At 42.3% G+C, this 26,917-nt stretch overlaps 1 protein-coding gene and 2 pseudogenes across 1 annotated transcript in view; 1 reads left to right on the top strand and 2 right to left on the bottom strand.

Moving 5' to 3' along the window:
- LOC138173106 (zinc finger protein 850-like) overlaps positions 1-26,917 on the top strand; it is a 784,878-nt pseudogene that overhangs the window by 377,396 nt on the left and 380,565 nt on the right.
- Positions 1-26,917, bottom strand: part of LOC138173092 (zinc finger protein 420-like) — a 436,800-nt gene that overhangs the window by 313,777 nt on the left and 96,106 nt on the right. The window contains exon 8 of the mRNA XM_069103021.1: positions 23,070-23,174. Within this exon, the coding sequence (XP_068959122.1) occupies positions 23,070-23,174 (105 nt within the window). The remainder of the gene's footprint in view (positions 1-23,069; positions 23,175-26,917) is intronic.
- Positions 7,834-21,988, bottom strand: LOC138173096 (zinc finger protein 420-like; annotated as a pseudogene).

Below are 26,917 nucleotides of genomic sequence, written 5' to 3'. Positions count from 1 at the left end.
GCCCATCTCAGAAAATTCACTGCCTCACTCTCTGGACTGCTCCCTCCTCTCAAGGCTTCTGGGGACAGCAGGACCTGTGTGTGCAGATTAAGCAACAAAGTAGGTCTCAAAAGCCTCATACAAACCCAGTCCCTAAGCTATACAGGACAAGGTTCAAACAACTCGATCCCATTTTCCTGCAGGTTCTCAATATACTTCAGGGAGAAAATGTCCACAAAGGCATCTGCTACACTGAAAGCCTCCTCCCAGAGTCAGGCCAGCTGGGAGCCTCTCCCAAGATTCTGTTGTGTTTTCCACCAACATCCCAGAAATGAGGCCAGGCCAAAGTGGGGACTTTCTAGGTGTCAGAAGGAGATTCTAACCTGAAGCCTTCCCACAGGGATTCCTTTACAGGGTTCCTCTCCACTAAGAGTCGACTAACAGGCCAAACCAAACTACAGGTTGGCCAAACACTGTCCCACATCCTTTAACTTATCCCGGTGTATTTTGGATCTCTTATGCCTGTAACAGGACAGCTTTGAGAGTTGGTGTCTATAATTTAAACTCTGGATTGTATTATAACTGTGGGAATCAATACATGTCCATTCTGTAGTTAGAAGATAGGGGGTAGATAGTCCTTCCTCTCCTCTACTGGAGCAGTGGGCTTTTCTAAATCTCCCTTTTCATTCCTTCCTTTTTGCTTTTCACCTTTGAGGGTATTCTGGTCTTAAAAAAAATCAGTTTTGTGCTTTTTTTTCTTAATTAAAATCATACCCACCTTGCTTCATGCTACTTTTCACCATTTAGAATTTTGCAAGAGTTAATACTTAACAATTTACAAATCAAGACAGCTTTTATTTCTCTCACACCTTTCACCAACATTACTTATGAAAACAGATTTTATAATGGTAATATACATTTTAAACACCAATTGCTGAAATCCTTAAGTCATTGCATTTAAGATGATGATAATTAGAAGCCCTGATCAAATTGTGTAAAAGGACAAAATTTAGTTTTGCAATTTTAAACCCATTATCCTGATGTCAGATACATTGGGGGTTGGGGAAGTTTCCTAGATTTAATCTAAACATCATCTACAAACTCTGGGTTGGATTCCAATTACACCTGATTTCACAAACTTTGGAGTGACCAATAATCAAAACACTGAAAGCAAACTCTTTAAAACTGAACTTACTCTTATTTAAACATTATAACCTGAGAGTCTCACCCAACATTTCAGTTCCTAATGATGAGGTAGAAGAGAGTGTTAGAGACAGATGAGCTTCCAGAGAGCCATGAGAGAACTGAATTAAATAAAGACCCCAGACAGAAAAAAGAAGCAAACCTTATTCCTTCAACAAACATCTATTGGCAATGGCTCTTGGTACACTCAGGTTTCAGCTTTGTCCATATCTTGGAATATACTTTCTCTTGTCACTTTTATTTTAATATTTGATATGTGTGGCATAAGGGGACCCCAAAAATCCCCTCCCCCAAAAATAAAAGTCCCCCCAAAATAAAAGTCTGAGGTATCGTGAGGTGAGAACAGGAAACTTTTATTCAGTTCTCCAGAGAAGAAGGCATCCTTTGACCAGCAAGGGCCAGCAGAATGAGTCATGTTACAGAAGGCAAAGCTAGATTTTATACCCTAATGTTCTTAAGTCCCCTCCCACCACCATCCCTTCCTCCCATTGGCTGGGAGGCAGGCTCACAATATAAGTGGGAAATCCTCTCCAATGGCCAAGAACAAAGAAGCCTGCCACTATCTCTCAGTGGCTAGGAGGGAGGCTTACAGTCTGGTCCAGAAAAAAGACAAAGAACAAGGAAAAAGGGTACAGCCAATCCAAGTGTACACATCCTTATTAGGCAAATGCCAAAGTAAAGAAGGGGGAAGGGTCCTAAGAGATTCCTAAAGGGCTTAATGCTGACTGACAGATTTCTAAAGGGTTTAATACTGATTGACAGCAAGGGAAGGGGGGACAGGTCTTTAGTTGTGTAATGTCTTAGGAAAACCCATGTCATAGGAATGGGAATTTAAGATCTTCCCTGCCCCTTAGGCCCTTTGATAAGCTTAAGTGCACCTGGAGCCTGTGGTGGGAGGCTTGGTTTTCAGGAATGCCCACACCTTGGTGCTGTGTGATTGGGCAGGGTGACATTCTCTGAGCCAGGAGAAGGCTATATAAACCCTGATGTGAGGCTTTGTTTTGGGACTTACTTTGAGAAGTGTTGTGATTTGACCAATGAGACTCTGGGCAGCCATTGAACCCCTGGCTTGGAAAATCCAGATGTTGATGCTTCCCTCTCTGGTAACTGACTACGGTAGGTATGCATGTAATGGTCAGACAGTTGGAGGCCTGTCTGCTGAAATGTTTCTCTGTGTTTGTTGTCTGCTTGTAACCTCTGTATTCTCTGGTGTTCGGGGTGCTGACGTTTTCTCCCTGAACTAGGTAAATTATATATGTTTGATTGATTAAAATAAGATTGTTAACCCATTTTGAGTTGCTTTCCTTTAGAAAAGCAGATCTAAAACCTGTGTTGGCAGCCACCCTGGGGACAGTGGAGTGCTTGCTGCTAAAACCCAGGACTCAGGTCTGTCCAGTCTTATACCAGTCTGGCTGTGGTTTGAAGATAGTCTCCCTCTCTTTTCCTCACTGTGAGGAGTCTTCACAGAGGGTGCAGAGAGACAGTGTACCCCACTGATATATTGTACTATGTACAATTTCTCTTCTAATTTGATTTTCATTTATTTTATACAAACATTTAAATTTTATATAATTAAAACCATCTATATTTTTAAAAATCTTGTTATCTAAGGTTAAGAATTATTGTGAGCACAGTTGTGAAAAGTATTAGATGTTTCCTTCTTTATGGTCTTAATATATATATTTTTTAAATTAGCAAATATCCCCAACATCCCAGTCACCTCAAATTGAGAAAGGAAAAGAAAACCCCCATTACAAACATGTATAATCATAAATAAAATTCCTGTATTGTCTGTGTCCCCCCAAAATAGGTCTGACCCTGCTCTCTGAGTTTTTCATCTTTTATCAGGAAGTTGCCAGCATATGTCATCACTTAACCTATGAAGTTGTGGTTTGTCATTGTGTTCATTGGAGTTCTTAAGTCAGAATTTCAGCGGGGGGCGGGGGGGTTACTGTTTTTGTTACTATATAAATTATTCTGCTCATTATGCATTGTAATCTGTTCACACAAGTCTTCCCAGGTTTCCTTGAAATCATTCCCTACATATTTTGTTGAAAGAGTTATATTCTATTAAGTTCATATACCCTCACTTGATCACCCATTCCCAAATTTATGGGCATCCCCTTAGTGCCTAATTCCTCACCACTGTGAAAAGATGACACATCTTGTAATTTGCCAATAGAAAAATACATCTTGGGGCAGCTAGGTGGTGCGTTGAACAGAGCACTGGCCCTGGAGTCAGGAGGACCTGAGTTCAAATCCAGCCTCAGAAACGTGACACTTACTAGCCCTGTGACCTTGGGCAAGTCAGTTAACCCCCATTGCCCTCCAAAAAGCAAAAAAAATTTTAAAAATAGAAAACACCTCTTTTGTATATCAACTATTCACTCATTTTATTGCCTGATATGGAGGTTAAAAAAATGCAGTTTCATCTCTCAAGAACAGACTCTACAAATTCTCCTATCACATCCAGGTAGAAGGGAGCATTTTCCCTATATACTAGTTATAAGTAACAATACAGTTGGTAATACATTGTATAAGTATAGTAGGACTGCATATACAGATATATAGATATATAGGCATAGTTGGACACAGCACACAGGAAGACCTGACTTCTAATTCTCCTTCGGGCATTTGTTAGCACTCTGATATTGGGTAAGTCACAAACTGTCTGCCTCTGTTTCTTTTATTGTAAAGCAGAGATAACTGTACCTACCTTTAAGCATCATTGTGAGGATCAAATATGAGGTCTATAAATCACTTATCCCAGTGACCAGCACATTACATGCACTATATAAAGGCTAATTGTTACTGTTATTAAATTAACTTGATGCAGAACCAGATCAAAGACGGCATTTGTCAGGTGTTGAAACAAATAGTGCAAACCTTTGTCCAGACAAAAAGTCTGATTTTGAATTAATTTCATATATTACATTATGTTCAACACCTTCCAACTTGTAACTTATTTGATTTCAAATGTCGCCCCCATTCAACATCTGTAAAATAAAGAAATTTACACTGAAGTCTTGCAGGCAATAGCAAATATGAGGTTTTATTAGACTAGTACCTGGTATCTAAGGCCAGATATCCCTTTCTTGCACACTATGTTGTAATATTCTCAGATCTTTTCCTTCATCTTTTAAACCCTTCACTCAGCTTGCTCCCATACTATGTTGTTCTCTGAGCTCTAATTGTGGAAAAGAGGCACCGACGACCGCCCTTCTAGAGCCTTCCCCTTACCTTGAAAGAAATCTGATGTCCCTCGGATTTCTTGCGGCCAGCTTCCTGCCAGTAAATCCTGGGGGTCCCTCGCTAGAGATTCAATTAGCAGTCCTAATGCCTCATGTTGTAGGCACCACTTACTGCGGCCAACTCAGTGGGCTAGCAAACGGTGAGAATAATGAGATAGGGGTATAATCAATAGTCTGTTTATTACAGGACCTTTTCATACAAAGCCAAAGATGCCAGGAGCACAGAGATTTTATGCCCCCCAAAAGAATGAAGACAATGTAGGAAGATCCTACATCAAAGGAATGCAGATAATGTAGAAGGAGCCTCCCTTAATCCTGTTCACTATTTAGCCTTGCTTAAGGTTAGTTACTTATTAGGGACCTTATTCTATTAGTTACTTATTCTAGGACCATATCTGGAGGCATAAACAAAAAAGATTACAGGTCCTCTTGCTTATCTGCCCAGTAACCTTTGCAGGTAACTGTATAGGACAGGGGAATACTCCTATTGAAGTCAAGGGACCCCAAAACATTCCCTTCATAATACATCCTCTTGCTTGTCTGCCCTGTAGCCTTTCAGATAATAATATACGGAAGGGGAACATTTCATTAGTGAAGCAGAGAAACTTCTAAAAGTTTGCTACAATTACGCATAGTGTGTGTCTGTGTAGTTGTTTGCAAATTGCCTATTTTCTTTTTCCATTCTTGGAATCCCAAGAGCCTACAACTTGCTTGGACCCCATCAAGTACTTAACAGAAGCTTGTTGACTTAATTACTTGACTAAACCCTTCAGAAAGTGAGCTCCTTGAGGACAGGGGCTGTTTCACCCTGCTTGTTAACCCCAGGACCTAGTATAGTGCCTGGACATAATCCGGGCTTATTGTATTGATATGATGGAGTCCCCAGATAATGGGGATTGGAGTCAGACTCCTATTTTCCACATTCCAAGAAGTGACTATCAACTGTACCCAAGGAAGGGTCCGATTTTGAAGGAAAGCTGGAGGCTGTTGAGACTGAGTTGGTTCAAAGGTGTAGTAACTGCCATATATATTGTTCTAGATAGAATTTCTCAATTTCAATAACCAGTGGCCAGACAAATTCCCATAAAAGTTGGGTATTATAAACAAATTTGCAAGCTCCCAGTCCCCAAACTGTTCTTTGAGATCTTAAATATTCAGCCAAGTACTTTTGGTTCAAAATTGGACAACCTCTTCTTTAAGCAGCTTATTTATTTTTTAAATTTCTTTTTGGAGGGGAGAGGGCAGGGAAATTGAGGTTAAGTGACTTGCCCAAGGTCACATGGCTAGTGTCGAGTCTCTGGGTCTGGATTTTAACTCAGATCCTCCTGACTCCAGGGCCGGTGCTCTATTCACTGGGCCACCCATTTAAGCAATTTCTTAAGCAGAGCTAAGATTTGGTGACCTTGCCCAAACAGAAGGTCCAGAAGCATTTGGTGAGTCCCCAAAGAACTTCCCAGATAAGGAGAATTTACAAGCTTTTTTTTACTTTTCCCAAAATCCAAGTTGTTATTTTTATTCTTTTTCAGCCAGATACATTGAATTGAACACTTAGCAGTTTTGAAACATTATAACCACATTCTCTAATAGTCTAATTTGCCATTTCACAGCATGCACATCAAAAGTGGAGTTGATTGCCTAAGAATCACCCTCCAAGCATCACTGTTAAAATGCTCAATGTTTCTTATCAAATAATTTCCCAAAGTCATAATAAAAGACAATTTTGAAAGATAATAACAAAAGCAATATTACATATTTTTGAAAACCTTATTATTTTGACAAGACAGATTTAAAACAAAAAATTGCTGTCAATCAAATGACATCAATTCTATTGAATATATTTTCCAAATTGTATTACATAGAAACTCACTTTGTCCAGCTATGAATTTAATTCTCTAGACTGACTGCAGCCAGTTTTCAAAATATTTATATCAGAACTCTTTGTGCCATCAAAAACAACAAAGTGAATACCCATCAACTGTTTAAAAGCTAAAGAAATCGCAGTATATGAACACAAAGGAATGTTATTGAACAATAATGAGAAATATCAGGATTTCACAGGAGAATGCCATGACATTTGTAGGGGTTTATTAACAGTAAGTAATTTTGAATGCTGAATAAGGTCTCTTATACTGGGAAATATAACCAGGTCTTCAGCAAGAGGCCTAACCTTGTTATTTAGATCTATAAGTTTTCTCTCCAGCAAGATTATTTAAAGGTATAGTCAAGTATAATTCAAGGCAAACCATTCAACATGACAGTGACAAGTCTATCTTCCAAACACTGAGTCCAAAGTTGCTCAGTTCTATGAAAACAGAAAACATTTTGGGGAGAAAAAAGGCAGAGGTGGGAAATCTGACTATAACATGAGTCAAAACTTGACCTGCAGCTGATCAAAGGCCAGATCTTGAGCTTCTTATTGCAAAATTCAGAGTCGAATTGAAGGAAATGTGGAAAAGCATCAAACCCTACAGATATAACCTAGATAACATTGCTTATGCATATAAATTGCAAGTGAATAATAGATTTAGGGAATTAGATCTGACAGATTGCCTGCAGAACTCTGGACAGCAGTTCTGAATACTGTACAGCAGACAGCAACTAAATATATTCCAAGGAAAAAGAAGAAGAAATTAAAATGGCTCTCTGAAGAGGCATTAGAAATAACTAGCTGAGGAAAGAAGGAAAGGTAAATGTAAGAAAGAGAAAGGGAATGACATACCCAAATGAATGCATATTTCCAGAGAATAGTAAAGTGGGATAAGGTTTTCTTAAGCGAGCAATGCAAAGAAACAACAGAAGAAAACAAAAGAACGGGAAAGAGAAGTGATCTTTTCAAGAAAAATTCAGGTATCAACAGTATATTTCCTGCAAAAATGGGCATGACGGCTTCTGGAGCCAAGATGGCAGAGTGAAGAAGTAACTTGCCTGGGATCTTCCAAATTCCCTTCCAAACAACCTCGCAATAATGGCTCAGAACCAGTTTTGGAGCAGTGAAGATGATTACCAGCCCAGGAGAGCTTGAAGAGTGAGCTGGAAAGGTCTGTCTCACTGCGGTGGGAGGAGAGTGCAGGTAAATGAGCAAGCCAGGGGCAGGCTTCATCCTGGGGGTACATGGAATATTTTAGGGGAGCCAGGAGAAATCTCCCCTCCTCCCTAGAACCAGCAGTCAGTCTGTTGTCTACATAATGTGTCAGTGTGTTAGAGAGGGGAGAGGGGAAACAGGGAAGGCACAGGATCAGCTGGACAGAGAACTCTGAGTCAGGAGCCATTGAGACTCGGATTGGTCTCATCCCACCTAGGAAGCCAAGATCCTTCTGCCACATGGGTCTCTATAGGAGGAAGGAGAGGAACGGGACCAAAAACGAGGAGCAGGAGAGTGAGGGACCATCTTCTTTGTCAAGCCCTACCCTGCTGGTGGATTGGAGTCTCTGCCCAGAGGGTAGGGTTAGACCCTTTGCAACTCCCTCTATCCTACTCTCCTGCCCTGGAAGGAAAGGCAAACACTCTGCCCCTCTGGGATCCTTTTCCCTCTCCATCTTAGGCTGCAGAGGACCAAGGTCTGGCCCCAGCAGGGAGCCTAGAGCTAGAGAGGATGACCTGGGAAGTGAAACGTGTCCTAGTCCAGGACTGAGGGTGGGGTCAAGTCCCCCAGACCCCTGTGAAGATGAGCCCACCTCTCACTGTAATCTTTATTCAATCTTGTCTAAGCATTAGAGCTGATTTGTACCTGTGGGCAATGTCCACTTATCTGAGGGCACATAAGTGCTGAGAGCCCTCTGTGATTCCTCCAAGTTCACAAGACAGAGTTTAAGGACCACTGTTTTACTAAATATTCAATAGTCCTAATTAGTGAAACCACTGACAAGAAATTCTGTCTCTTAGACACTTCCTTCAGCACATTTCTTTGGGAAGGAGATGGTGGACATAAAAAGTTTTTATCACATTCCAGATATTCATGAGGTTGCTCTCCAGTGTGGATTTTCTGATGCTGAGCAAGATTCCAGCCCTGTGGGGAAACATTTATGCATTAATGACATTCCTAAGGTTTCTCTCTAGTGTGGATTCTCCCATGAGGAGTAAAGTGGGTCCTCAGTTTGAAAGACTTTCAATAGTGATTATATTGAAAGGTTTCTCTCCAGTGTGGATTCTCTGATGTCCAGTTAAATGGGCTCTCTGTCTGAAAGCCTTCCCACAAAGATTACATATATAGGGTTTTTCTCCTGTGTGGATTCTCTGATGTGCAGCACGAACACTACTATCTCTGAAAGCCTTTCCACAATGACTACATTTATAAGGTTTCTCTCCAGTGTGGATTTTCTGATGTGTAATAATCTTGGATCTCTGTGTAAAAGCTTTACCACACTGAACACATTTATAAGGTTTCTCTCCTGTGTGGATTCTCTGATGTTCAGTAAGTTTAAACTTGTAACTGAAAGCCATTCCACATTCCTTACATTGATAAGGTTTCTCTCCAGTGTGGATTTTCTGATGTACACTTAAATGGGACCTCTGTTGGAAAGCCTTTCCACATTGATTACATTCAAAAGGTTTCTCTCCAGTGTGGATTCTCCGATGTACAGCAAGACTGCCCCTATCTCTGAAAGCCTTTCCACACTGATTACATTCATGAGGTTTCTCTCCAGTGTGGATCCTCTGATGTTCTGTAAGACTAAAGCTGTTTCTGAAAGCCTTTCCACATTCCTTACATTCATAAGGTTTCTCTCCAGTGTGGATTCTCTGATGAACAGCACGAACGCTCCTATCTCTGAAAGCCTTTCCACAATGAATGCATTCAAAAGGTTTCTCTCCAGTGTGGATTCTCTGATGTACAACAAGACAGCCCTTATCTTTGAAAGCCTTTCCACATAGATTACATACATAAGGTTTCTCTCCAGTGTGACTTCTCTTATGTACAACTAAACTGGACCTCTGTTGGAAAGCCTTTCCACATTGACTGCATACATAAGGTTTCTCTCCATTGTGGATTCTCTGATGTGCAATGAAATAGGCCTTGTGTTTGTAAGCCTTTCCACATTGATTACATTCATAAGGTTTCTCGCCAGTGTGCATTTTCTGATGTACAGCTAGGTAAGATTTCACTCTGAAAGCCTTTGCGCACAGATTACATTCATATGGTTTCTCTCCAGTGTGGATTCTCCAATGTACAACTAGTTTAGATTTAACTCTGAAAGCCTTTCCACAATGATTACATTCATAAGGTTTCTCTCCAGTGTGGATTCTCTGATGAACAGTAAAACTGGACCTTATGTGGAAAGCCTTTCCACATTGATTACATTCATATGGTTTCTCTCCAGTGTGGGTTCTCTGATGTACAACAAGTTTACATTTCTGTCTGAAAGCCTTTCCACACTGATCACATTCATAAGGTTTCTCTCCAGTGTGGATTCTCTGATGCACAGCTAGTTTAGATTTCAGCCTGAAAGCCTTTCCACATTGATTGCAGTTATAATTTTCCTCTCCACTGTGTATTTTCTGATGGATAAGGAAGGATGAGTGTTCACCGAATGCTTCATCATATTGAGAATACTCCTGTGGTTTCTCTTCAGTATGACTTTTTTGATGATCAATAAGGGATGACTGTTGAATCAAGTCCTTCCCATAATAATGACAATCATATAGTTTCTCTCCTATGTGGACTCTGAGAAATACACCACAGAGTTCTCTCCCAGTGACGTCACAGGCACCATCACTCATGACAGTCTTCTCATGATATTCATTGACAAAAATGATTGGATTTTCAGAAGTCTCCAGCATTTTAGGTCTAATCTCTCCTTCTGTCAGAAAAAAACAATAAAATATATATGTATACAGAGAAACATGGACACAAAATATGTAATTACAATCCCTCCCCTACTTGGGGATAAAGTAAACTAACTGATCTACATCCTACTTCCCCAGGCTAAGAAAAAATTCTTCCAAGTTCAATGGACAGAATCAATCATTTTAAAATGCTATTAGTTTACATCTGAAAGACAACTTGATTTACAAAGACCTTCAGAGACAATCACATTGGATCCTCATGAACACCAGTGACAACATTCTCATTATATTCACAAGTCAGGGAATGAGCTTACAATGGCTGTGTGACCTGACCAACCTGAATCGCTGAGACTACAAATGCGACTCTGCAAGTGGGCATGCAACATTCCACAGTACTAGAGGGCCTTTCTCCATCAAACTTTCTTTTCTTTTGCTATTAAGACAATTTATTTTATTATACCATGGTCACTTCTTTCCTTCTTGTCTTTGGGTCTTCCTGTTCCCTGACACGCAATGGTATTGAAAAGGGGCCAATTAATAATCCCATGATGGGCTCTACGTGTTCAAGTGAAAAGAAGCATCAATCAATGAGACAAACTTCATTATCACCTTAAAGAAATCGCCAGAGTTGTCCCCAACCTTGAGCAACCACCTGGCAGATCAGTCAGCAGTCAACTCTGGGCAAGAGCGTCCACAAGCAACAAGATTATTGTTCCAGGAAGGCTCAGGCGATAGTTATATTTTTGTAGTGATAAATTATTTTAAAATTAAGGCATTTACATTGATATTTTAGACACAATTGTATTGTATACTTAATAGACAACAGAATAGTGTAAGCTGAATCTTTATATGCACTGGGAAAGAAAAACAATTCATTTGACTTGCTTTATTGCTCTCTTAATTTAGTTGCATGCTCTGGAAGAAAACATGCAAGTTGTCTGAGGTATGTCTGAATTTTTATCATTCTTATTATGATTTTGACTCTTTCCTCCCTAATTCTCTCTTTCTTTCTTAAACCATTATTAGCCTCATTCCTGGAGTTCCAATATATCCTATAGAATAAAATTTCTTTCCATTCCGTAACACCAACTTTTTTATAAATCAGCTAAGACCAATGTTCCCAATCGGTTGCTTCTTCTCAAACCATCTCCATGTTTTTGTGCCACTTTGGGAGCTCCTTGACAGCAGGCACTCACTTGTTCCTTCCAAAACCTCAGCTGAGAGCCTAGAAAACTAGAGTTGCTTAATCCATGCATATTGAGTGACTGACTGGGCCCAGGGATGACACCAGGCCTCTACCACAATCCTGGTGTTCTGGTCTCTCAGGTGGCAAATGCATGTTCTGGTCCCAGTTCTGTTTCTGGGACTTGCACTATAACCCCTATAGTAAGTGACCTTTGTCAGGTTCAAATGCTGCTGGGACCTGACCAGAGACAAAATGAAGATCACAGACACGTCTTTTCTTTTTTTTTTTTTTAAGCAATTGGGGTTAAGTAACTTGCTCAAGGTTACACGGGCAGGTGTTTCTGGCTAAGTGTCTAAGCTCGGATTCGATCCCGCAGGTCATCCTGACACTGGGGCCAGTGCTCTTACTCACTGTGCTACCTGGCTGCCCCACAGACACTTCTTTCTGCCTGCTGAAGCATGACAAGCTATGGGACACCTGGGAGTTTTTACTTCCCATCCCCTGAAACTAAGAGTACCTATCAACTCAAAGAACCTTGCCAATGAATCTCCAAAATGAGCCAAAGATGTAGCCTCAGAGACCAGGGGAGGGACACAGGTTCATCATTTATTTGTAAAGCGCAATCTTGGATTAAATCTAAGTAAGGCGACAACCTTTGGTACTCCTGAGATGCTGCTGAATGGAGAGAGGGAAAACCATAAAGCCAGGCTGTCTGGGTCCACAGCACATTGGGGCTGTATAATCCCACTGTAGCTGGGCTATCCTTTGATACCTCCCTAACTGTATCCCTTGGGGCAGCTAGGAAGCAGAGTGGATAGAGCAAAGCTCAGGAAGACTTGAGTTCAAATCCAGCCTCAGACCCTTACTTCCTGTGTGATCCTCAGTAAGTCACTTAGATTTCTTGGCCTCAGTTTCCTCATTTGCAAAATGATGGAGAAAAGTTAAAGGAAAACCACTCCAGTATCTTGCCTAAAACCCAGCTGTGATCGTGAAGAGGCAGAAGTGACTGAAATGACTGAACAACAGCATGACTGCCTCCCTAGCAAAAGGATCACATGTAAACCCTCTCTGGGCTGTTAATCACCTGCCTCTTCACCATCTGCCCTCCTCCTCCTCTTCTCATTTTCTTTCATCTTATTTTCCCCCCAAACATGCTGTACTTCAGGGGTGCAGGCCTCCTTCTGTCCAGTGACCAGGACACTCCACCTCCCAACTCTGGGGACGTTCTGTGCCAGCCCCATGGCTAGAATGCTTGTGCTGGCTTCCCTGAAGCCCCAGCCGGAGCCCACCTTCCACAATACGCCTTTCTAGTCCTTCTTAGTCTTAGGGCCTGCCCTCTCTCAGTGAGCTCCCATTTGTCCAGTCTAAAATAGGTTTCCACACTGTTGTTAGTATGTTGTCTGCTCCCCCACTATTTGAGCTACAAGACAGCAGAGGATGTTCCTTGTATCTCTTTATATGCCTGGGCCTTATCAGAAGGTCTGGCACAGAGAAGGCACTTGAAAAATTCTCACTCACTTGAAGAAGGTCTAAGAAAGAGCCCAGATTGGAAACCTAACCCCTTTTGCTCTTGCAGGAGAGTTCCTGCCCCCAAATTCCAAACAATGACTTCATATAAGATCACAGATTTATCACTAGAAGGGCACTGAAAGTCCATGGTGTCCAGATCCCTAATTTTACAGATGGGGAAACTGAGGTTCATTGGTTCCATGATTTGTTCAAGATTCCACTTCTAAAAACTATCGCAAAAATATTTCCAAGTCAGGTCTTCTTGCCCTCAAATGTAGTAGTGCTTCACCCCCACACCTGGAAGCTTCTTGTCATCACAGCTTTCATAGACCTGTTTTCACCAGACTCACCTGGATGGCAGCTCCTCAGGATTTCTTGCTCCAGCAGCCATGGAGCTTCTGTTTGCTCAAAATGAGAGATCAGATCTCTTCTGGGAACTGGCAGCCCTGGGCATGCGGATTCAGGGATAAGGATGGAGAAAACTTGTCATTGAGGTGTCTTTAGGGAAAGAGTGTGCATGTAAAGCTACTCCATTCTGAGAATCACTCCATCATGTTAGCACAGATCTGCCTTATTCTCCCATTAAGGCTTCTAAAGGCAGTAACCCAAACTTGGATGGGCCAGATCAGCCTTGAGCTCCTGAAAATCAGACCCTGCTGAATCAACTTTGGCCCTGTCACCTCCCCTGCTCTTCCCTCACCTATAAAAACCTTGGAATTCTACAGGGAGGCTTTGCCCCTTCCAGTGAGGTTCTCCTGCTGGGGAACTCAGTGAAACTCAGTTAGTACAAATTCTGATTTGGGACCACTCTGTTATTCCTGTCAGTGACAGGAGCTAGCAAGCAAGGAATACAGTATTGTGCACAGAAATACTGAAGCAAGGTTTATATAGCATTTATTTGGGGAGCTTTGGGGAGAGATGGGCAGAAGACCATGGACACAAAATAGAATAAAAAAAATTGGACATGGTGCACCCTCTTCATATGATGAAGGACACATTGCATAATATCCATTATGTAGAAATGAGAGGCAGCTGGTAGTGGAGTGGTGAGAGCCCTGGGCCTATAGCCAGGAATTCCAGGGTTTAAATCCAGACTCAGACAGTTACTACCTATGTGTTCCTGAACCTCAGTTAACTTCTGTTTCCTTCAGTTTTCTCAAATATCAAAGGGGGATAATAATATCACCTAATGACATCATATTGTAAAGAAAGCACTTAGCACAAGAGCTGGTGAACAGTGGTTGAACAGAAATGCTTATTCCCTTCCTTCCATTCCCACCATCCAGGCTGGAATTTGAGACGATATAAAGGAAGGACAAATGTGCCCTACCACGTATAGCTGGGAGCTACAAACTGAGGCTTCTCACAAAGAAGAATGCCTTAAATACTTGGCCCATCCCAAAGAGAAAGGGTGCAGGAAAAAGCTGCCTGAGCAGTTGTCAGAGATTTGGCAGAAAAAATTCAGATGCAGGGTCAGACTGGACTACATCATGTGGGATGGCTTCCACACCTGAGATACTTCAACACTGATCTCATCTGGGACTTCAAGCTACCTAGAATTGGCAAGAGACAGCTTCAGGGGGGCAACCAGGCAACCTCCTGGTTCTCTTCACACAAGGTACTGAGCTTTTATAGGAAAATGTGGCAGCAGGAGGACCCTGTCTCTGGGACACAGGAGACCAGCACTTTTCCCTTTCTAGTAACTAATAAATGCTCAAAACCAGCACACTCAGGAATGAAGATACTGCCTCTGATAGCAGATTGAGAGGGAACAGAGGAAGTGTCCTTACCCACGGAGAGCAGGTTCTGGGCATTCTCCAGCATGACCTCCTTGTACAACTCCTTCTGAGGAGGGTCCAAGAGGCCCCACTCCTCTGGGGTGAAGTCCACAGCCACATCCTTGAACGTCACCATGTCCTAAATCACCAAATGTCACAACATTTAGACTTGAAGGAGACTCCAGATTTCTTGTAGTCTAACCTTCCTCAAGTGAGAGGAGAAAGCTGAAGCACAGAAAGGGGATTTACTCAGGGCTTGTACCATTCATGAGTGTCAGAGTCAACACTTGAAACCATGGTGTATATGAGGCCAATGAATGTTCAGGAAAGCATTTGGCAGGGTGAGCTGGAATAAAGTTTAAAGGGTCTTACTATGGGATGTGCCTCCCTGTGGAATGTGTTGTATGTATGTATTGGAAGTGTTAGGCAGGAGGATCTGGGGATGGGAAAGAGAGAATATGATGGGAATTCCTTCCTTCTCAGATTCTGTGGGGAGTTTGTGAGAAGCTCACAGGCACAGGGTATTCTGGGAAGGGGCAGGAATATATGTGTGATTACAGAAAAGAGAGGAAAGAGAAAGAAAAGATCTTGATTTCTTGAGAGGCTGAAACCAAGTCTTCTGTACGCGTAAGATAGAAAGGATTCATAAGACACCGTAATTACCATCAGGACTGAACTGAGGGACATGAGACCTTCCAGCCAAGTGAAGCAGAATTAGCTGCTGTCAGTTTGAGGGCTTGAGGCTGCCCTGGTGTGATGGGCCAGGGCCAGACATCTCATGCCTTTGCTTGATGACTTTCATCCTGCAATAGCATGTATGTCTTTATTATAATATTTAGTTTCATGGCTGGTCATTTGTGTTGTTCTTTGTGCTCAAAGAGGACCCAATGACATCCCCGTGTCAGGGTCAAGGTGTGTCTGACCAGGGATGATCAGACTAAGGGGCCCAAAAGGCCCTAGCAGAGCTCGGGTACAAAAAGTCCATGTGAACATCTGGGATGGAGATGGTTCTCAATGTGCACCTTCCCATTCTTTTGAGTTACTGCAATTCTGCTTTGCTCACATGGCACAGCACATTCTTTGAGGTGGGCACACCATGCGGGGTCGACCTTTGACAGTGTCTCCCATATCTCACCACTGATTATAAAAAATTATATGGAAAAAATCAAGTAGATCCTTTTTTTTCTCTTTCCTCTCCTTGATATAATGTCTCACTCACTCTCTTCAGAGAGACTTTGGAAATTTCCTTTAATCGCTTCTTCTAACTACCATGTGAGAGACTTCCTGGCATGCTGTCTCCATAAAACAGTGTTTGTGCAAACATCATTTTGGCATCTAAACAACATGGTCAGCCCAAGGGAAGTTGTGCTCTACCAGTAAGAGAAGGAAAAGGGGGAAATTATCTCACATAAAAGGGGCAGAGAAGAGCAGTTAAACTGAAGGGGAACGTGGGGGAGATGGTAAGGGAGGTCTTGATCCTTACTCTTATGCAAATTGACTCAAAGACGGAAAAATGTACATGCTCATTTGGGCATAGAAATTTTCTCATCCTATACAGAAATTAAAAGGGTAAGGGATGGGGTATGCGGATGAACAGAAGAAAGGACAGGTTGGTGGAGGTGTTGGTGAGAAATAAATCACTGTTGAAGAAGGATAATATGAAAACTGAGACAGAGGGGATAACCAAGGGGAAAATGTGATGGAGGGAAATATACAGCTGTTTATCATAAGTATAAAAATGAATTTAATGACCTTACCCATAAAGAGGAGTGGATAGCAGAATGAGTTAAAAATCAAAAGCCTACAACATGCAGTTTACAGAAATATATTGGAAGTAGAGAAATACACAGAATAAAGGTAAGGGCCTGGAGCAGATACATATAGGCACCAAATGGTATGTCATCTAAGTTTGAAAGGACAACTTAAATGAGCTATACAAGGAAACAGACAATAAATGATACTAGTGGTGGGACCTGAACATTCCCCTCTCAGAATTAGATTAATCTAACCAAAAAATAAGAAAGATGTTAAGGACGTTAATAAATTTTAGACAACTTTTATCGTTGGGCCTTTGGAAAAAGGGAATAAATTATTTTTCTCAGCAGTACATGGCATTCATACAAAAATTGCCCTTGGATTAGAGCATAAAACACTCACCATCAAATGCAGAGAAGCAGAAATATAAAATATCTCCCATTCAGATTGTAATACAATAAAAATTACATTTAATGGAGGGCAGTGAAAAGATTGATGAAAAACAACACTACTCCAAAGAATAAATGCATCAAAGAACAAATCAAAGAAATAGTATTTCCTTTAAGGTAATGAAACCAATGAGACACCACAGCAACATTTATGGGATGTAGTGAAAGCAGTCCTTGGGGGAAAATTTATACATCCAAACAGTTACATCAATCAAATAGAGAAAGACTTGATCAATAAATAGGACATGTTTCTAAAAAAAAAAAAACAAGAAAAATAACAAATTAAAAGCTCCCAATTAAACACCAAAATGAAATTTCTGAAAATCAAAAAAGATTAATAATATTAAAAGCAAGAAAACCATTGAACTAATAAATATAATGAGCAGCTGGTTTTACGAAAAATGCCAACAAAATAGATGAACCATTGGTACAGGAGATATTTTAAAAAGAAAAAAAAACCAAATTCCTTGTATCAAATATGAAAGGAATGACAAAAAATTAAAAGCATCATTAGAATTTAATTTGCCCAAATATATGTCAAGAAATCTGATAATCAATCTGAAATGGATGAATATTTATACAAAGAGAAATTGCCCAGATTAGCAGAAGAGGAAATAGAATACTGAAGTAACCCAATCTCAGAAAAATGTAATTTAACAAGCCATCAATGGACTCCCTAAGAAAAAAATCTCTAGGACTAGATAGATTCCAAGATAATTCCCCCAAACAGGTAAAATATAAATCAATTTGGGTGTGGCTAGGTGGCACAGTGAATAGAGCACTGGCCCTGGAGTCAGGAGGACCTGAGTTCAAATCCGTCCTCAGACACTTGACACACTTACTAGTCCTGTGAATTTGGGCACGTCACTTTACCCCAATTGCCCTCCAAAAAGCAAAAAAAAAAAAAAATCAGTTCCAAAACTACATGAACTATTAGGAAAAAAGAAGACAAAGAATGATTTCTTCTATCAAACAAATATGTTGCTGAGACCAAACCAGAAAGAATAAAATCAGAGAGGGAAAATACAGACAAAGTGCTCTCAAATACAGATAGAACCTTTTTAAACATAATACCAGAAAGGAGATAACAAAAATAAAAATCAGAAGAACCATACACTGTGACTAGGTGAGATTTATAACAGAAATTGAGCATTGCTTTGGTGTTAGGAAAACCATCAGCAAAATTACCACACATCAATATAACATAACCCAAAGAAATCATATGATTATCTCAAAAGATGAAGAAAAACTCCTTGACAAAATACAAAACCCATTGCTCTTAAAAGCACTAGAGAACATAGAAAAAAAAAGAGAACTTCTTATACAGCAATAAATATGACCTATATAGAATTGTCAACAAGCATTATCTGTACTGGGGATACCTTAGAAAACTTCCCAAGCAGATCAGGGGTAGAGCAATGTTGCCCAGTATCACCACTGTTAGGCCCTATTTTAGTAGAAATGCTAGCTAGAGCAAGGAGAGGAAAGAAAACAGAAATGGAAGGAATTAGAATAAGCAGTGAGAAAACAAACTTCTCACCATTTGCAGATATGATTCTATCCTTAGAGAATCCAAGAGAATTAATGAAAACCTACTTAAAACAATTAACAATTTTAGCCAAGTTACAAGGTATAAAAGAAACCCATATAAATTCTCAACATTTCTATATATTACCAAAAAATTCCAGCACCAAAAGACAGAAGGAGGAATTCCATTTAAAGTAACTGTGGACAACAGAAAATACCTGGGAGTCTATCTTCCAAAACAAACCCAGAAATTACAAGAACACACTTACAAAACATTTTCTCACAAATCCAGTCAGATCTAAACAAATAGAAAATTATGGACTGTTCATGGGAGGGTTCAATCAATAAATGAAGAAAAAATTCTTCCTAAATTATCTCTGCATTCAGGGCTTCACCAATCCCTCACCTTTTGGGACAAAACCAGTTAGGAAACCTAGAAAATAGTATGGCAGAAACTAGGCATAGACCTACATCTAACATCATCTGCTAAGGTAAAAATGGGTACATGATTTAGACATAACAGGTGGTTCCATAAGCAAATTGAGGGAGCATGTAATAGTTTACCTGTTAGATCTATGGATAAGGAAAGAACTTACCACCAACAAGAGACAGGATGCATTACTACATATAAAAAGGATCATTTTGATTCTATTCAATTAAATTAGTTTTTTTTTTACAATATAATAAAGTCAATGCAACCAATATTAGGAGGAAAGCAGACAAGTGAAAAAAATCACAGCAAGATCTCTGATAAAGGTCTCATTTCTCAACTGTATAGAGACCTAAGTCAAAGTCATAAGAATACAAGCCAAGACCCAACTGATAAATGGTCAAAGAACAAGAACAGGTACGTTCAAGGTGGAAAAAAAAAAATCAAAGCTAGTTATAGTGTTATTAAAATGATCTAAATTCATGATTCGAGAAATATAAAAACAACTCTGAGGTACCACCTCACCCCTATTAACTTGACTAATAAAAGAGAGAAGGAATATGATAAAAGACTAGAGGGAACTGGGAAAACTGGGACATTAATGCACTACTGGTCAAGTTGTGAACTGATCCAACAATTGTGGAGAGCAATGTAGAAGTATACTGAGAGGGCCACAAAACTCTGCATGCCCTCTTACCTAACAATAACACAACCAAGTCAGTATCCCAAAGATATATTTTTTTAAAGGGACAAGGACCAATTTATAGAAGGGTATTCAGATAGTTCTTTTTGTGTGAGAAATTGAGGGGATGCCCACGAATGGGGACGTCTTCACAGCTGGGGTATATGAGTGTAATGGAATGTGATTGTGCTGTAAATAATGACAAACTGGATAACTTCAGATACACCTAGAAAGACTTACATAAACTGATGCAGAGTCAAGTGAGCAGAACCAGGAGAACATTGTATACAGTAATAGCAAAACGATCATTTCAATAACAGTGAATACCGTGGCTATTCTCACAGTACCATGATCTAAGACTAACTCAAAGGACACAGGATGAAAAATGCTATCCCCAACCATAGAAAGAACTGAGAATGAACAGTGACTTAAAGCCTGCCCGTTTTCTTTCTTTTTGGTTCAAGTCGCTTTGTTCTTCACAAAATGAGTAATATGGAAATACTTTACATGATTGCAGATGTATTCTCTTTGTGACTGCTTACACACTGTGGGAGGGGCAAGAGGAAGGAGGCAGGAGGAGACCTGGAAATTCAAATTTTAGGGGGGAAAATGAATGTTAAAAAGGATTCATATGTCATTGGCATAAAATGAAATATTATTTTGAAAAAGACTAATATCCAATGGCAGCTAAGTTTCCAGTAGAGAGAGCACCACGTCAGGAGTAAGTAGAAACTGAGTTTTGTTGAACCTGTGACACTTACCAGCAATGTGACCCTGGGGAATTCACTTAGACTTGTTTGACTCAGTTCCTGTAGAAGGAAATGATAAATCACTCTAATATCTGTGTCAAGAAAATCCCAAGGAATATCACCAAGAGGCAGACTTGACTTAAAACATTAAAAAGAACAAATAGCTATTCCCCAGTAGATAAATGATCAAAGGATATGAACAAAGAATTCTCAAAAGAACTGCCAAGTTTTCCCAACCACGGGAAAAAATGCTTCAAACTACTAATACAAGCAAACCAAAACAACATTGAGGCTTCACTTCATACTCTGCAAAACTGAGAAAAATGACCAAAAATGGCAGCTATCAGTGCTGGAGGGGTGTGGGAAGATGGGCACATAAGACAATGCTGGGGGAGCCAAGAAATGGTGAAAGATCATGAAGGTCTGAGTTCAAATCCAGACTCAGACACTCATCAGTTGTGTGACCTGCTAAGCCACAAAGACTTACCCTGTCCTAACTCTGTTTGCCTCAGTTTCTTGACCTGTGAAATAAGGATGATAAGAACACCCCCCCTACAGGGCTGCTGTGAAGATGGTCATAAGAGGATGTGGGGGAGAAAGTAAGTCATTCCATTTTGTCTTTGCCTTTGTGCCTGATGCCTCTCTGACGAGAACTGAGGGTCTCCTTCTGGACCTCCCCTTTTCCTCTGCTGGAAAAGAAAACTCCCAGGACTTTGAACAGTTCCCCAAACTCAGCCCTTTCCCTATATCCTCTCCAATAAGGGAAGGCCCTTCACAAAAGCTAATACACTAACAGCTAAAGAAGGAACTCTTTTCTTTGGCCTGGTCCCAAACAGCTCTGCTGAGGGCCTTTGGACCTGTGAGTGTGACCCAGAAGCCAACTTCACCTGTTTTCTTGAGTTGCTGTATTTTCCAAAAACACTGGACCAGAGCATGCAGGAGACAGGATCCCTGCAGCCCAACCCAGGTCATAATATTTGCTCCTTTCAACCCTCATGGCCCTCTCACTGTGCCCTTGAGAGTCAAATGAGCTACAAGACAGGAGGGGTCAGTGTGCCCCAGACACTTAAAGTGTTGGTGCAGCTCAGACCCTGGAGGACAAGCAGAGCATCCTGCCTTCAAGGTCTGGCAGGGAGAGCTTGGCCAAAGAGGCAAAGGGGAGGGGGGAGAGGTTCTATGGATATGGGGGGAGAGGTGCTAGGCATTGATACAGGGAGCAAAGAGAAGACCCCTAGAGGACAGAGGAATGAGGGAAGTGGTTGTCCTTGTGCATCAGGGATCATGAGGGGAACCTTAAAAAGCACACAGTAGGGCAGCAATTGGATGGGGGAGTGGGGATGGTTAGTGCTTGTGACCCCAAAGTGCCAAGAATCAATTCAAAACACAGAAGGAGAGAGCAGGGCAGTGTTGTTACTACTATTTTCAATTTCCTGCCTATTTTACTAAAGAAACAATCCTCAGGGAGGGGACAGCCAGGCTCACAGACAATCCTCTAGGTCTATGGAAATGGCCTCTTTGGCTGATGTTAGTCCAGTCTGAGGGCAGAGTGCACTCACCTGGGCTGGGCGTCTGCAGCTCCCAGGGGCCATTCCCTCTGGCTCCAGGCTCCCTGCTTGGGCCAGGTCTTCTTCCTCTCCAGCCTGAGCTGGGGAGGGAAAAGGATCCCAGAGGGGCAGACACTTACCCTTTTCTACCAGTTCAAAAGGCAGACCTATAAAGAGATTAACAAAGGGTCAGGCCCTGCCCTTGGAGCCTTCTCCTACAGAGAACCCAGAGACAAAATAGGATTGTGATCCCAGGTGGGATGAGAGTAGTCAGAGCCTCAATGGCTCCTGAAGCAGAGATCTCTCCCTAGTTGGTCCTCTGCCCTCCCTGCCTCCCCTCTCCCCAACTAACACACACCCATTATCTAGATAATAGACTGACTGATCTAGGGAGGAGGGAAGTTAGGGAAATTGGGGATGGGAGGGATCTGGGATGGAGGTTCTAGGGAAAGACCAGGGGAAACCTGAGTTGGGAGACCAAATTCAGTCCAGGATTCAGCCCCCTGGCAGGGGGCCTGAGAGCTCTGAAAAAAAGAGGGGGCAGGTCAGCAGGAGGTCTGGGGAAGGGGAGCACGATAGGGGCTGGGAGGAAGACATTCTAACCCAGCTCATGATAGGGTCCTCAGGGACACTGCTGTAAGAGAAGAGCTCCAGAGGGACACTGAGCCTGGGAAAGCAGGAAGACTGTGTCCTGGGGTCTAATTAGTCACAGGGGAGGACTTCTGGGACCCTTTGGTAGAGGTTAGGAGTGGAATTCCTCAAGGGAGACCAGACACAGGCAGCCAGTGCATGGGATCTGATAGGTAAGCAGCCTAGGGGCTGTGGGTCCAGGTGAGGGGGGTCAGACAGGAGCCTGAATTCCTGTGTCCAAAGTGGGGTCCTCAGGACGGGCAGAACTTTAGGTCCTTGTAGGAGGCTTGAAGTGAAGGGAGAACATCTGAATCTCCAATCAAAAGCTGGGGGCAGGGAGACAGGATTCCTGGATACTGTGGGTAAGGTTTGAGTTTTGGAAAAGGGTGACCCAATCTTAAGTCTGGGGAGGAAGTTTCCAAACATTTGGGAAGTTATTGGGAGTGTGGAAAATAATTAGGGGATGGAAGCTTGTCCAGCAGCTAGGCCTGGGAGGGAAGATTGCTCAGGTGGGACCTGGAGGGCTCTCACTAAGTGGTCAGAGGAGGAGGAGGAGACCAAGGCAGGGACTGCCAACAGAAGCCAGCAGGTCGGTGAGGGGCTGGCTCAGACTTACCTGGGGCTTGCAGGCACAGAGCTGGGGTCCAGAAGGCAGACATCTCAGGTCCAAGAGAAGGTAGCCTGATCTCAGCTCTGAGGGAGGAAGGCAGAGACACCTGGGCTAGAAGGGAAGGAAGAAGGCAGCCCAAACTCAGCCCAACAGCCTGTTTCAGCCAGTCCCTTCTGGGAGGGTCCTCCCACCCTCTGCCCGAGGCCCTGGGTTGGGCCCTTTCCTCCAATCACACCCAGGGCCAGCAGCTCAGGTCCCTACCTGTCTCTGTTCCCCAAGCCCTGCCCTCCATCACCTGGAAGGCCTTGGCCACTGGGATGAGCCCTCTCCTGCCCTAGACCCCTCCCAGGCCTCCAAACTCCACCCCAGGGATCTGATTGCACCTGGGGCCTCACTCACCAGGCTGGCCAGCTCTGAGAGCTCCTCCCCCCCATCACTACCACCTGATTCCTTATTGGAGGAAAGTTTGGGGACTTTAGGAGGTGGGAGGGGGAGAGCAAGGAAGAGGCAACCTGGAGATTTCCAGGGAAGGATGAGATGCACAGGGAAACTGAGTCCTGCTGAGCTTCAGAATGGAGGCTGTGCAGACATGCAGTCAGGTGTGTCAGCACATTTCTCCCAATTTAAATTACAATGGGGCTCCTGGAAAGTCAGGTCCCAGGAACATCATCAGGATGTTTGACCCTCTAAGGACAGATCAGCCCTTAATGTAAAATTTAGTGTCTCAGCTGATGTGTTTAGAAGCTGAAAGAATGAGAATTCAATGTAAGTGGATCAGAATTACCCTGTGGTTCCCTCTGAATGCTTTCAGCCTACAGGGTCAGAGGGAGACATGGATAAGGTGGCTTTTATGTCTACACTAATTCTAACTAACATAACTAACTGAATCGATGTTACTTGGCAATTTGGTTTCATGTATAAAAACTGTAACCTTATTCATGTCATTATTTTCTTTCTAATTTTTCTCATTTGGGGATTTCGGGGAGATCACCCTACAAGTTATGCTTTTAAATTGAAAAAAATGATTTCTAAAAGGACATACAATTGTAGCCTTAGAAAAGGATTATGAACCAGCCACAGGCCTCCCCAGTCCCCCACTAGAGAAAGGCCTAAAACCTAGACTGGCCAATCAAGGCACACACACAGACACACACGGACACACACACACACAGAGACACACAAAGACTCAGACAAATACACAGACAGTCACACAGAGTGAAGTTAATGGCCAGAGGAACACAGACATCCTGGGCTATAATTTAAATGGACACTATCATTCTCCTATCTCATTGTATTTACAATCTATTCCACTGAAAATTCCTTTCTCCTGGGGCAGCTAAGTGGCACAGTGAATAGAGCACCAGCCCTGGAATCAGGAGAACCTGAGACCAAATCCAGCCTCTGACACTCAACACAAAAAAACTAGCCCTGGACCTTGGGCAAGTCACTTAATCCCAATTGCCCTATCTTACCCCTCCAAAAAGCCAAAAAAAAAAAGAGAGAGAGAGAGAAATTCCTTTCTCATATAAGGGTTAACCCAGGTGAGGAGACTAGTTTGGGGCTGACTCAGGCATCCTGAGCTGGGCCTGCTCTAAGGGTATAAAGGGCTTCTTTCAGCTTGTGACTGTGAGCTCAGAATTCTTTTCTGACCCTCTGCCTTAATGAGAATAAATAAGCCCATTACAGCACATGGACAGCCTGACTGTTTGTTTCTTGGTCAAACCTTGGGAAAGGGGGACCCCATGCTGTTACACTTGGGACAAACCCCCAGTTCAGGTGGATACTGATGTTTGCTCCTTTGGACCAAACCTTTGGCTAACAGTTGACAGGAGCCACACAGAAGATCATGTTTGTCTCTGGAAATGGCCTCTTTGGCTGATGCTGGTCAAGTCTGAGGACAGAGGGCACTCCCCTGGGCTGGGGGTCTGCAGCTCCCAGGGGCCATTCCCTATGGCTACAGGCTCCCTGATTGGGCCAGGCTGTGGTCCTCTGCAGCCTGAGCCAGGGAGGGAGGATCCCAGAGTGGCAGACACTTTCTCCTTTTCTTCCAGGGCCTGGGGACGCCGACCCTTAGGGTAAGGTCCTGCCCTCAGGGCAGAGAATACAACTTATAGGAAGTGTCAGGCCTGAAAATCAAAGTGCCCACCAGAAATCATACACCAAAGCCCCTTAAACCTGCTAGAGGGGACCCCTGCTAGGTTCCTTGGAAACCACCTAATAGGCCCCAATAGTAAAGAAATGTTTCACCTGTGTTGCTGGAAACATGCCTCAGATTCTCACAGATTCAGGTCTGTTTATATTTGTATCCAAGGCTTTGCTAAGGGATCATGACTTCACTTGGCTTCACTAGGAAGAATACTAAGGCTTCGCCTCAATAGAAACAATACTAATGGCACTGAACCCCCTTAGAAATATACTGTTTGTTAGCAACACCTAGGTCTATAAAACTGCATCTTGCAGAAGCCTCGATGCTGTCTTCCCTATGGGGGAGGCAGGCACCAGCTGGTTTATAAACACTTCTGTTGGCATTGCTGTCATGTCCATTTCATTTGTCCACTACATTTTGGAGGTTCCACCGAGACTGCCTTTGGCACAGACTGACAGCTGGACCAGGCTCCCTGGAGGGCCAGGAAAGCAGTTCGCCCTAGGGGTGTGATGCCCTTCAGAGCCAGGCAGAGCAGGAGGCTAGGCTGGACAAGGCGCTGAGGGCCCTCCCGGCCTCCAAGGTCAGGACGCTGAGGGAGTGCTGTAGGTTATGTACTTGGTGTTACTGTTACTAAGTGTTGTTACTTTACTTTTCTTTTTGTGTATTCTGTGTATTTGTCACTAGATGTTGCTATAACCTTAACTTTTGTCTTTACCTACTTTTTTATTAAGTGCTGCTGTAACTTTAATTGTTGCTGTAGCTTTAACCCTTTATTTATGTGTTCTGTGTGTCTGTCACTGGGCGTTGCTGAATTTTTGTCTAGCTCTGTAACCTTAATTAAAAGACAGCTGGACCTGAGCCAGTTGAAAGCAACTGGATTCCAGGGTGTGGCCGCTGAGTGATGTTCCTCCGCCCAGGCTTGTATTGCTTTCTTGGGCGGACCAGGCTCAGGGCAAGGGACCACAGGAGAGACAAAAACACTGCTGGAGTATATTTTGTGTGTTGTGTATATTCTGTCTGTCTGTAACTTTCGTTTTTTCTCTGCCTGCTTTTTTTTTTTCAGTCTCTGTAACTTTAATATTCTGTCTGTATGTGTAAAGAAATTTCTAAATCTGCCACCCGTAAGATTAAAAAAAAAAAAAGGCAGCCAAGCCACAAGACCTAAGCTAGAAAGAGATTAATAATCTGTTAAGGAATGGCTGTTGGCAGAAAACCATTTCTCCTACTCCTTGAACTCCAGCCAAAGTTCTCGAAGTAGAAAGACAAATGGACAGAAAGAGAATGGGAAATTTCTCCCCTAAAACCTGTCTAAGGGAAAAGGGGTCACTTCAGTGATCAAAGAGAAATAGGTTTTCAAGCTGTACTTTGGAATAGGACTGATACTTAACCCTTTCCTGGGTCACAGAAAGAGAACTGTGCAACATCATTGGGAATATTGATCCAGGAAATTGAATTCATTCTGGTTAGTATTTGGCACCAAGAAAAATTGTAGTTTATCTACAAAAACTGAAGTTTAAGGTCACCAGCTTCGTTATTCAATTGTTTTGATTTCAAAGTTCAAAATTAAGAATATGATTGTTACTGGTAAACAGTTGTATTATCTGTGTTGTATGAGAAGCAGTTTCTCTTAAAGTCTTGGAGTAGATCTGAAACTTCAAAGGAATGAAAACCTAAGACAAGTTTATTTGAGCGAAAGGTCAAAAAGAAA

Source organism: Petaurus breviceps, unplaced genomic scaffold, assembly GCF_028583685.1.
Source record: "Petaurus breviceps papuanus isolate PSGF00001 unplaced genomic scaffold, PetGlider_PUasm1.0 563, whole genome shotgun sequence".
Classification (NCBI taxonomy): domain Eukaryota; kingdom Metazoa; phylum Chordata; class Mammalia; order Diprotodontia; family Petauridae; genus Petaurus; species Petaurus breviceps.
This window is presented reverse-complemented; position numbering and strand designations above follow the sequence as displayed.